Source organism: Bidens hawaiensis, unplaced genomic scaffold, assembly GCF_021521415.1.
Source record: "Bidens hawaiensis isolate Kalapana, Puna unplaced genomic scaffold, B.hawaiensis_p1.1 tig00001575_1, whole genome shotgun sequence".
In the NCBI taxonomy this organism is placed as follows: domain Eukaryota; kingdom Viridiplantae; phylum Streptophyta; class Magnoliopsida; order Asterales; family Asteraceae; genus Bidens; species Bidens hawaiensis.
Window position 1 is genome coordinate 3,200,329 of NW_027491088.1, and position 13,270 is coordinate 3,213,598.

General features: G+C 40.4%; 1 protein-coding gene across 1 annotated transcript; it reads left to right on the forward strand.

Moving 5' to 3' along the window:
* The first annotated feature begins 7,445 nt into the window (after window positions 1-7,445).
* On the forward strand, window positions 7,446-10,659 carry LOC143588027 (protein ALTERED PHOSPHATE STARVATION RESPONSE 1-like). The gene is made up of 4 exons (XM_077069151.1): window positions 7,446-8,605; window positions 8,689-8,864; window positions 9,447-9,670; window positions 9,752-10,659. Exons 1-4 carry the CDS (start codon window positions 7,594-7,596, stop codon window positions 10,548-10,550), a joined length of 2,211 nt encoding a protein of 736 aa, XP_076925266.1. The 5' UTR covers window positions 7,446-7,593; the 3' UTR covers window positions 10,551-10,659.
* The last annotated feature ends 2,611 nt before the right edge of the window (window positions 10,660-13,270 follow it).

Genomic DNA, 13,270 nt, shown 5'->3' on the forward strand with positions numbered 1-13,270 from the left:
AGCTGCGCAGACAACCTTAGGCGGGAAGGAACAAAGGACAAGCAAAGAGTTAGAAGAAAAAGAGGGAAACAAGGCGGAAAGAGAGAAGGAGAGGGACGGGACGGCGGAAAGAAAAAGAGAGAGAAAGGGGCGGGAAGGAAAATATATTATTATTATTAAAAATAAAGTATAAGTATAAATAAATAAATATTAAATCATAAAAGAAAGAGATCGGGTAAGAGAAACGGGTACCTGGGTCGGGTCGGATAGGGCAGATGTCACAACCGTCCCGCATGATGCTAAGGCGGGTGCATCCCAAATCGTTTATGCGCGTGCAGAAGGGGAACTAACCTCCCCGCATGGCGGGAACATTGAGAGTTAGTTTGTCTGAAGCTCCAAGATGGAATTGACTTCAACATAACTGATCACTATGTTGAAATACCAAGACCACCAGGAGAATCTACAAATGAAACTCAATGTCCCTGACTGCGAGAAGGTTACGAACCTACCCGCAGCAAAGAAATGTCCTTCACGCAGAAAGCTATGCGCACAAAGTTATACGCGCAGAACACTTAGTCTATTCTCCAGATGTAAGGAGATTATTCCCGCCCAAAAGGAAACAGTAGCGTGTTTCAGAGATTTCCACTTTTTAACTGTACACTGACAAAAGCATCTGAAAAAGCATACTGTAACATGAAAAGTCAACTGTCAGCCACCCTACTCTCACCAACCACAGACCTGCATGTCCTGTCCAAATCAAATCAGAATCCACTCCTCCACTTTTAAATAAATAATAATAATTTCCATACTTTATCATCATTACATCTAGATATGAAAAGATTACAACCCCCCTAAAGCAAGGGATTGTGTTCCCTAAATCTTGCCTATAAATATGTAACCCAAATTATCACCCAAACACACTTCAAACTTCTCTCTTAAGAACTGCAAACTTGCACTAATCATCTCCCAAGCATCCGTTGTTTTCATTTCCGATCCTGTTACTAGGTAAGCCGAGATTATAACCTTGAGATCTACCTTCCAACCCTTATATTCTCCTATTTCTTGATCTTAATATATATACTTCTTGTTATTTAATCGTATTCTAGACCTTCAATTCCGAGGCCAACACCAAGAAAACCTGAATCTCGATTAATCCCTTAACAAGAACCACCGGTGAGTCTCACAGCCCCTATTTTCACTGTTTTCACTATTTTTAAACTGTTTTCGGGGCGAGGGACACGTACTTAAATTATGTCTTATCATGATACTCTTACAAGCAATGCAAGCAATTATGTGTTTAAATAATGTTTCATTATGGTATATTTACGAGCAATGCAAACGGTTATCTATGGTTTTCGATAAGAGTGCGATACGAGTAAGTGATCACTTTACCATTGGAACTCTAAGGATAGGGACTGCTGGTTTGATCAACCCACTCGTAGGGGTCGCACCTCTTTGCATGGACGAGTGCCTAGTATGGTCATGGGGCAGTACTACGGGATTGAGCCCGCTCGTAGGGGTCGCACCTCTTTGCATGGACGAGCGCCTTGTTTTCCGGCACAACGTCCGCGCGTAACCCGCGGGACGGTATTATTGATTAGCTCGTAGGGGCAACGCCTCTTTGCATAGACGAGCACGGTTTTTCAGAAATGTCCACGCGCAACCCGCGGGACGGTATTATATTATTGATTAGCTCGTAGGGGCAACGCCTCTTTGCATAGACGAGCACGGTTTTTCAGAAATGTCCACGCGCAACCCGCGGGACGGTATTATATTATTGATTAGCTCGTAGGGGCAACGCCTCTTTGCATAGACGAGCACGGTTTTTCAGAAATGTCCACGCGCAACCCGCGGGACGGTATTACATTATTTTAGCTCGTAGTGGCAGCGCCACTTTGCATGGACGAGCACGTCCTCCAGAAACGTTCGCGCGTAACCCGCGGAACGGTTCTATCAGAAATATGTTGTCAGATCTATGTTTTCATACGGTTTATCAAGCATATGTTTAGACATAAAATCAGAAATGTGTTTCAATATGATTTTTCGCCAAGACTATGATGCAATACGATTTATCAAGTTACTAAAACTTGTGAACTCACTCAGTTTATACTGATTCAAATGTTTTACGTGTCTTTCAGGAGATAACTAGGTAGCGCATGGAGTCACACTTAGAGCACCTCACGCTGAACATCTAAAACTAGCTTTTTGGAAGATTTTAGTTCTATCCCTTCGATGCGCGTGGTTGTTCCCGCCGCGCAAGGGGATATGGAGTGGAAATCTTCAACAGTTTCTATACTTGGATGTTTTTTTAAACAATGTAATGTATTTGTATTAAACATTTCATGCGCAATGAAAATCTTACTTTGAATGTTTGCAATGGCCCGTGCTTAATTATCAATCCCCACTCGCGCGCGCCCGGCTGTTTCCGCCGTTCAGGGCCGGGTGTGACATCTTATATGAAGGAAAATAATAAAACTCCATCCCACATTGGAAAATGTAAGAAAGTGGAAGCATTCCACTAAGGTATAAATAAGGAAGATGAAATCCATCCCACATGGAAAGTGGTAAAGAAATGGAAGCTTTTTATAAGTAAGAGATTATCCATAATAATATTTTTTATGAATATCATGCACCAAGTGGTCCTAGCAGAGGGTGCGTAGCACACGACGCGCACACGCTCGGACGAGGACGACGGCGAAGGGCGTTGGGCGCAATGTGGCGCTTTGATGGCGCACTTCGCACGCTCGCATCGCCGCGAGCCGCTTTGAGAGCCGCCCTAGTAATTTTGGACAACGAGAATTAGACCAGAAGTGACAAGCTCCAAAAGATGAAAGACTAAAAACGAAAAATAATATATATGGACCTATCGCGCTACGCGACGAGTCCAAGAAGACGGCCATCGCGTACCGCGATGGGCCGTGATGACGCAACATGCACGTGTCACACTCTGGTGACACGTGGCAGCATACCATGACACGTGGCAGAATGTGTCAGACCACGTGTCGGTCGCGGTACGCGACGAAGCCAGGAAGAGGACCCATTGCGTACCGCGATAGGATCCAATTTCAGCTATAAATAGGAGGGGGTAACGACATTTCTCACTCACACCTCCCACACTCTCTCAACCTCGGTTTGCGTGCCACCGACCCGACAATCATTACCTCGTAATCTGTGCCAAACACCCGGTGTGTTTCCTCGAAGTGCGTGCCACCCAAAAGTAAACCGACATCCACCTCGAAGTACGTGCACAACCCTGCGACACCTATACACTGCCTCGATTTGCGTGCCAAGAAAGGTGGATTAAGAACGCCTCGATAAACGTGCGTATAGAGTAGAAGTGCAGCCCGTATAAACTTAGAAATATCTAACTCCAAATACCCGTGCGAGGTAAGGGGTTCTGCCTAAGTTATTATTTTATTATAAATGGCTTAGACCATAGTCGAGGGTATAGCCCGAACCTTGATTACGATTAAGAATAATATAATTTTCTTAAGTAAAGGTTATAGTAAAAATGGTATTTCTTTATTATTAAGAAATATAATATTCAAAGAATGTAGTTAAGAAATTATGTTTCTTCTTGAAGAAGAAACTCAGTATAGATGTTTCTTCCTGAAGAAGAAACGAGCATATAATTGGTAAATAAAGAAAGGGACTAAATGTCCAAATGTTTTGAATGAACAAATGATTTTATCAAGGTTAAAGCTATACGAAATAGACTAAAGGTCTAAAGCTAGATCGCTGATCTAGTTGTTTATACAAAATGTTATTCTCATACTATAGGTCCGAGGTATCAAAACAAGAAGAAGAATCAGAAAACAGGAATCAGTAAAAGAAACTGATTATAAACAGAAAAGGTGAATACGCCTCAAACCTTTTATATTGAGTCAGAATGTTTGTGGACTAAGACTATGTTGAATAAATGAGCGAACTAAAATTAAGATGAGATACAACACCTACCATGAAGAAATTGATTTCAATAAACTTGATTAATCTAGAATCTAGATCGTGAACACTATCTTAGTGGCTGGATATCCAAGCCTAGTTTGAGCTCCAAGGCCCAAGTTTCATTAATCAACTTAATGTTAAGCCCATCTAGTTAAGTAATCTATCGAGCCCATGCTTAACATGTTTAACGTTAAGCTCATGCTTAAATAGTTAAATCAATATATGGCCCAATGCTTAACAGAAACACGAATATCGTTGAATTAAAGAGTTGTCACTCTCGCATCTCCTAACTCGTTAATAACTAACAATATTTACGAGATCATCAAGTTAACCTAATAACACTAAAATCACCAAAAACTATTACAAGGCTGACGTGTTATTTTATATGTCGGTAAGATGAGAGAGAGAGAGAGAGATGTGTTTCTAAACCATCACAACTAAATAAACCACACAAATTACATAATATATAAAAGCCGATGAAAGTTAACGTATAAATGAAATTAACGTGTTAATTGTGAGAATCAAGTAATCATGTACTTACTCTATGATGTAATTACATAATTACTCTACTTCTATATATCATTAATCTACTTGCTTATCAAAATTGGCACGTTAATTTCATTTGTATTTGATCCAAACCCTATAAATGTTAATTAAAACTTCAAAGTAGCAAGAAAGAGATAGATACTTGGTTATCTAATCATTTTATGTATCACATCTAAAGTAATAACCACAACAACATTATGTGATTCTCACAATATCGATATATTATATGGTATCGTCGCTAATACTATTATACATATATGCTCTTTTTCACTATAAACATCTTGTACACATAATTAAAAAATTTTGTTCTAAATCATGGATGTAGACCGTTTACAAGTATGTATCGAATGAGAATGAAGTCCAATATTTCAACACAAAAGATGGTATAATTAAGTGACTTATGCAACAAGACACCGTCACGGGTAAGACGGAATAAAGGTGTATATTATGATGGAATTTGGGCTTAGTTGGGGGCACACTTTGCCCCACCACCAAACAAAACAAACACATCATCACATGCTAACCAACGAATCTTTAACCTGCCTTTGTAAAGCCACTTTGGCTATTACTTATTATAAAAAGATGTAGGACCCGAGTACGTTTCAATCCCTTTTCTAAACAATCCTCATCTTCCAAATCACATAACAAAACCTTTTTTCACAATTTTTTATTTTTATATAGACACCCACAATATATAGAGATGTTAAAATGACAACTAAAAGATATCGAGAATTGCGAAAACCACATAGTTATGCATTTGTACATAGTGATTTAATTGTGATACATAAGACAATTACATAACCGTGACACTTTAGCTTCCCGCTATCTTGACTATTTTTAATGTGCTATGTATAACTACTTTTGATACTATATATTGATTATGATTTATTTAACATTAGTATAAAAATAACATATAAACAACATATAAAGTGTATGTAAACTAGATGGTTAAACATTTATTAATTACTCAAACATCAAATTTATCATACATTCATTAATAGTATCTTTAAGTTAGTTATGAGAGGATCATTATTGTAAAAAACATTTATTAGTTCCTCCATTAACCCGAATAATGCATTTCACTATTTAGATCATTTGTAAAGGACGTTTCTCACCTCAAAGCTTTCCCATAACTCTATTAACCCCCCCCCCCCCACCCCACCCACACACACACACACACACAAATTCCAAGTGTTGACATGGAGAGTTTTAGCCAATCAATTTTCTTACCCTCATATTTATTTTATTTATATTAAAAAAGTAGAGAAGAATTAAAATAATAATGATTGCAGGGAGTGTTAAGGTTTTTTTTAATCACTACACCACTTTTTACAAAACTCTCAATTATTGTATGAGATGTCACGTATCGCATAATGCCCTTACATGAAGAGTTTTGACTACACATTGTCTTATTATTTCACTGAAAATATGTAAATAACGTTTACTAGTAAAATCACAAAAATATATTTTATTATAACGGTAATAGGTAGTCGGAGAACATTTACTTATTAACGTGGACACCAAATGATTTTAATTTTATTATGTTTTATGGTAAAAGAATAAAATAAAATTGAAAGTCCTATCATATAATAATTTTTCATATAATATTACATCGTATTTCAACATGTTATCCAACAAACTCTCTACAAATCAATATCAACAAGCCTGATATCAACATCCCACACGATGTTCCAACGCTTGACTCATAATTTCTTTCATATGATGTAATCTACCTGAATTCATATTATTTATTTATTTATTTATTGTTATTAGATTAACACCCATATGATATTCTTTAATAATGGAGGAATATTATCTTAACTTTAAAAAACAATTTAAAATAAAAAAGTATGAAAGCTGTAATCAAAGTAGTTGTGCTGGAAACACGCAATTTAGTATTTGAGGGGTTGAAATGTAAATACGAAGTTAGCTATGAGAAGATAAATACCAAAGAGACGTAGACAATGCAGTTCTTTCTACTAAAAATCAAATAAAACGCATTAAACATTAATAGTGCACTACAATCTTATACGGAGTATAAAAGACAGTGAAGTTTAGATAAAAACGTGAACGAGGAAGAGACCACCCGGGTCTCTATTAAGCTACGCCACAACTTACCGAAAATAAGTAAAAAACAAATACATAGCGATAAAATCATTAACATGTTAGCATGTAATTTTTTTTACCTTTCCATTAGCATTATGATGGTAACATGTAGATGATGGAAGCAAACTTAACTATTAATGTATGGATAATTTTTTTTTCTTTCTTTTTTTTTTCTTTTTTTGATGGTTTACAAAATACAATTCATATCTTATAATGATTCATGTAATGTTACAACACCTTTAGCAAGACATCTAACAACTCGTCTGCAATGCACTGCAACCAAATTTGGTGTATCATCAACATCTCACAACATACCAACGGCTAATTTCATAGTTTAATTCATATGATGTAATCTATCAGAGTTACTAATAACTATGTATAATTTATTAAAACAACCCATATAATAATATCCATTAATATTTAATAATCATGAAGGAACTTTTTTTGTTGTTTTTGAACAACCAACAAGTATAGAATGTCTAGTTACTTCGTACGGGTTGACCCAATGGCTAAAGACCATCGTCAGCTGGCTAAACCCAGTCATATGAAACTAAGTTATCTCCAGTTTCAGGGAAAATCCACACGCCCAAAGGCCCACTGATAGTGAAACCCATATGTCTTCAGGATCAAAGTGGAGATCACATAGATCCAGTCTTACTTAATTGAGTCACCAAGTTCCCTACAAACTATTGTAAGTGAGAATTAAAAATTAAAAACCTTAAACTTTAAATACAATTAAAAAATAAAAAAGCTGTAAAACCCAAAACTCAGTAGTCAAGGGATCAAACTAAAAATACGAACCCCTCTTTTGACTTTCTATTCACCAGAATTTTCCATTTTTTTAATTTCTGTCGGTTTTCATTTTCAATACGTCGTCGTATCAGTCAGACACTCATCATCATTCTCATCATGATCATTCCAAATCCAATTCAACCCACTCTCAATTCCACATAATAACAATAATAATAATAATCTTCAATAATAATAATAATAATATTAACAAACTAATTATCAACGATGGGTTGTACACAATCAAAGATCGAGAACGAAGAAATCGTAAACCGATGCAAAGAACGCAAAACAGTAATGAAAGAATCAGTCTCCGCCCGCAACGCCTTCGCCGCCGCACACTTCTCCTACGCCGCCGCCTTAAAAAACACCGGCGCCGCCTTAAGCGACTACGCCCAAGGCGAAGTCGACTTCCCTGACCACCACCACCACCCCTCCTCCGTCGACGCCGTCACCTCCTCCACAATCCTCCCTCCGGCCCCACCCCCGCCGCCGGAAACCTTCCCCGAGCCCCCGCCTCAGCCGCTCCAACGCGCCGCCACCATGCCGGATTTGAATTCGCACCCGGATATCATAATTGAAGAAGATGAAGATGTTGATGATGATCGGAGCTTAAAACGCCGGAGTAGTTCGAGAAAGTCCGGTAGAAGCTCGTCGAAACGTGAATCTGAAGAGGGGTTTCCGCCCCCGTCGCCGCCGGAGTCCACGCCGCCACCGCCGCCGCGGCCGATGGAGACCAAGCTTAACCGAGCCGCCCCGCCGCCTCCGCCGCATGATAATATGTCGTCGTGGGATTATTTTTTTCCGACGATGGATCAAGTGGCCGGATCTAGCTTATCGGATATGGATAACGAACCGAATGGGTTCGAACACGAGAAGGTTAAACTTAAACAAAATTCTGTTAATCATATTAATCATGATGACGTGGAGACTGAGGATGGTGGTGATGATGATGAGGAGGTTGATGACGTGGCACATGAACACGTGGAGGAGTCTCCGGCACCGTCTCCGCCTCCTCCGCCTAAGCCGGTTAAGAAGGTGCGAATTCCGGTACCAGTACCGACTGACACGAGGGAGTATAGACCGTCGGGTAAAGGCGGAGGGCAGGGTTTAAACCTGTTGCAGATATTTACGGAGCTCGATGATTGTTTTTTGAAAGCGTCGGAAAGCGCCCACGAGGTTTCGAAGATGCTCGAGGCGAATCGGTTGCATTATCATTCCAATTTTGCGGATGGGCGAGGTATATGACATTATTGTTATGGATATTGAATAAGATGAATTGATTTGTTTTTAAGTAGCTAATAATGTGTATATATTTATTAGGGAATATTGATCATTCTGCACGAGTGATGCGTGTGATCACGTGGAATAGGTCGTTTAAAGGATTACCTGAAGTTGATGACAAAAATGATGATTTTGATTCGGAAGAGAATGAAACACATGCTACGGTTTTGGATAAGATGCTTGCGTGGGAGAAGAAGCTGTACGTTGAAGTGAAGGTATGTTACAGTTTGGTTTTTTTGTTCCTTATTGTGTACTAGTAATCTAGTGATGTGTGAATCAATGTTTTAACATTTTTGTGTAATTAACTCTAAATAATTAGGTGTTCAGCTATAATTTCTTAAATACAAATATTTTAGAGGTTGAATCCACTAAATACACTATGAGGCTACGAGCTACTTTCAACCGATTAGATAGAAAATAGAACCCAAATAAACCCATTTTAGTATTTGACCCGTTAGATATAAAACAGAACCCAAATCAACCCATTTGAATATTTGAGCTCGTAGATGTAAAACAAAACCCAAATCTGCGTTTGTAATAAACCGTGTCAAAATTGTGTCCATTAATCTCCATACATTAGTCAGCTGAGAATGCTGTGATTTTGTTAATTTGCATTATGTTGATGTCGTATATATAAGCTATAAGCTCTTTATGTGTGGTGTATTCTTGTTCATAATGTTTAAGGTCTTGCATATAGTTTTTGCGTTCAGGCTAAAACGTTGTAACACAATAACATTGCTTGATATTTTTTTACGATTACACTTCTTTTTTAATATTCACTGATCGATGATCAACAGGCAGGGGAACTGATGAAATTTGAGTACCAAAAAAAGATTGCATCATTAAACCGACTCAAGAAACGTGGGGCCAGCACCGATCATTTGGAGAGAACAAAAGCAACAGTAAGTCACCTGCACACAAGATACATTGTAGACATGCAATCAATGGACTCCACTGTTTCAGAAATCAACCGCCTTCGTGATGAACAATTATACCCGAAACTCGTTCAACTCGTTGACGGGTAAGTTTTAAACTTCTATATATGTATTCTAAATAAATGTTTTCGAAAATCTTTTCTAATAATAATAATGCGCGCATACAGGATGGCGGAAATGTGGGGAAAGATGAGAGAACAACACGATAAGCAATCAACAATCGTGCAGGCGTTAAGATCACTCGGCATCTCACATTCACCAAAAGAAACGAGCGAGCACCACTACAACAACACGCACCAGCTTCACGTTCATGTCCAAATGTGGCACGCGCAGTTTGAAAAACTCATGTTAAACCAAAAAGAATACATTAAATCCTTAAACAACTGGCTCAAACTCAACCTTATTCCCATAGACAACAACCTAAGAGAGAAAGTATCGTCCCCTGAAAGACCACAAACGCCACCAATCCAAACCCTTTTAAGAACATGGTATGATTTTCTCGAGAAGCTTCCGGAAGAAAGTGCACGGACCGCTATCATGAACTTTGCTGCCGTCATGGACACTATTTATCAGTACCAAACCGAAGAAATGAAGATGAAGGAAAGATGTGAAGAAACGAGACGGGAATTAGCACGAAAGACCCGGAAATTTGAAGATTGGTATAATAAATATATCCAAAAGAGAAGTGATGATGAGATGGAAAATGATAAAGAAGTGATTGCTGAGCAACAGATTACGGTTGAGTTATTGAAGAAGCGGTTAGAGGAGGAAGAAGAAGCGTACCAGAGGCAGTGTGTTCAAGTGAGGGATAAGTCTTTGATGAATCTGAAGACGGGTTTGCCCGAGGTGTTTCGGGCCATGTCTGAGTTTTCTCGGGCGTGTTCACATATGTATAGAAGCTTGAGTACTCGCACCAGACCGCAACGGCAACAGCAGCAGCAACATTCGGACACGAGTTTGTCATGAGGTATGGTGATGTAAATTTGTGAGCTATGTATTTTGTGTAATTTGATGTGTATGTTTTGGTAAAGGTTAATTATTTTGATGTGTATGATTGAACTTTGAAGTATGAGTTATAATACTATATATGCCATTCAAGTATGAGTTTTTAGTTTTTGAATTATATGTCATAATCAACTGTTCAAATTTTTGAGCCGACCCCCAAACAGATTTCCACCACCACCACCGTTGCTACACCTTCGCCTAAAGAACAACCTGCCGTCACACATTAGTAACCAGCATCATCTCCTTGTCATATCATCGTCATCTCCTCACCACCACCCCTAGTGCTATTTCAATTTTGCCTTTAATCCTCGGTTTTGGGTCTGCCCGCCAGGTGTTCGATAAAATGTCTCAATGAGTTAATCGGTTTTTATGGGTTTACGGAGGGGAGAGCAACCGGCGGTTGCTCTCCTTTCTCCTCTTAGTTAGGGTTTTTACTCCCAAAACTCAGCTCGAGTTTGTTTGTTGGCCTTTTTGTCGTGAGGGGTTATGACAAGGGCTCAGATTGTCAAAGGAGCCCCATCGGGGGAGGTGGGCACGGGAGGTGGACATGGTTGTCGGTTCGACATCATTTCTCGTGGTGGATTAATTGATGAGGGTGCTATGTCTAAGACCCTAGAAAATAGTGTGGGTTCGGTGGGTGTTTGGCCATGTCCTTTTAGGGGGTTCCATTGTTGCCCGGATGGACGGGCGGGGTCAAGAGGGATCTCTCGGTTAATGGCGCATATCAAACGACTTCATTTGTCGTCGGATGAGCGGAAAGGGACCCTACGGGACGCCATTTCCACGGATTGTGATTTATTTATTTCGGTTGGGGAGGCTTTTAAGGCCTCGGACCAGTGGCTATGTGGGGTGTGTATGCGTCCAAATGCTCTTAAACGGACGTGTCATCATGCTGATGGAGTCACCAAGTACAACGAGGGTGTGGGAGTTGTGGAGGAGTTTATTGTGGGGATTGATAAACCACATGTTATGAGGGATGTTGCTCCCTTGGGAGGGATAGTGGTGGATGAGGTTCTCCTTGACCGCGTCTTCTCTTTTCCTATCACAACTGTTAAGAGCATCCCTCATAGTTGTCATATGGCATTTTCTCAAGCGTTAACTACGGCTCTGGGTAAGGTGGTTGCTATGCCAGACTCTGTTGAGGCATGGGTGAAACTTTTCTTGTTACCGCGGTGCACGCTGCGTGTTTTCAGACCTTCTAAACGTCAGGAGCGCAGGTCCGGTAATAGAAAGTCTTTGCAATGTCAGAGTATTCAACAAGCACTAGCAAGTTGGGGTGCTAAGGATGGTTTTGATACGCTTATTTTATCCCTTTTTGCCACACCTATAGGGGTGAACTCGAGTCATGGGGAGCCTCTCGCTAAGCACGATGATGTTGCGGTATGCGCCAATGTGAAACAATGTTTACGAAAAGTGGCGGACGGGCATTTTACTGCCGCCATTAAAGTATTATGCTCTTCAGGGGTTGCACCTTTCGGCAATGACACTTTGAAAGCGTTAGTGGCTAAGCATCCCAATTTGCCCCCGCCGGTTATGCCTGCTTCATTGCTTTCTGAGCCTCCTCTTGTTGTTGATGAGGATTGTGTGCTTGGATGCATTAAATCCTTCCCTAAAGGGACGTCATGCGGACGAGATGGATTGAGGGCACAGCATATTTTGGATGCATTTTGTGGAGAGGGGTCGTCGATCGCTGTTGGGTTACTAAAGGCTACTACTGCGATTGTTAATTTATGTTTGGGGGGAGATGCCTAAGGGATTTGGCAGAGTTCATTGCGTCGGCTCCTCTCACACCGTTGCTCAAACCGGACAATGGGATTAGACCCATTGCCGTAGGTGCCATTTGGAGAAGATTGATCTCTAAGGTGGCTATGAGGGGTGTTGGGAAAGACATTACTAAATACATGTGCGACTTTCAGTTTGGGGTGGGAGTCCCTAGTGGTGCAGAGGCCGTTCTTCATAGCGCGAAAAGGTTTTTAAGTAAGTTCTATTCTGATGGGTCATTGGCTATGCTTACTATTGATTTTTGTAATGCCTTCAACTTGGTGGATAGGACTGCCCTTCTGAATGAGGTTCGGGCCCGATGTCCATCTATTTCCTTCTGGGTGAACTTTTTATATGGGAAACCGGCCAGGCTATATGTGGGGGATGACCACATTTGGTCCACCACTGGGGTTTTCAGCAGGGGGACCCTTTGGGACCTCTTCTTTTCGCCTTAGTTCTGCACCCACTTATTCATCTAGTCCAGAGTTCCTGTAAGCTTCTCTTTCATGCTTGGTACCTAGATGATGGTACAATTATTGGGGACTCTAAATAGGTTGCCAAAGCTTTAGATATTATCAGGTCGGAGGGTTCCCGCCTGGGCCTTGAACTTAATATTAAGAAAACCGAAGTATTTTGGCCGTCGTGCAATGGGGTTAAGGTGCAGGAGGAGGTGTTTCCCTGTGAGATTGGAAGACCGGTGCTAGGTGTGAAACTCCTCGGGGGAGCCGTTAGCCGGGATGCCGGGTTCATCAGTGAACTTGCTATGAAAAGGGCTTCGCGAGCTGTGGAGTTGATGAGCTATCTCCCGCATTTGCGGAACCCTCAATGCGAGCTCCTTTTGCTCCGCTCATGTATGGGAGTTGGAAAGTTGTTGTTTGGTCTCAGAACATGCCACCCTGTGTATGTAGGGGAAGCAGTTT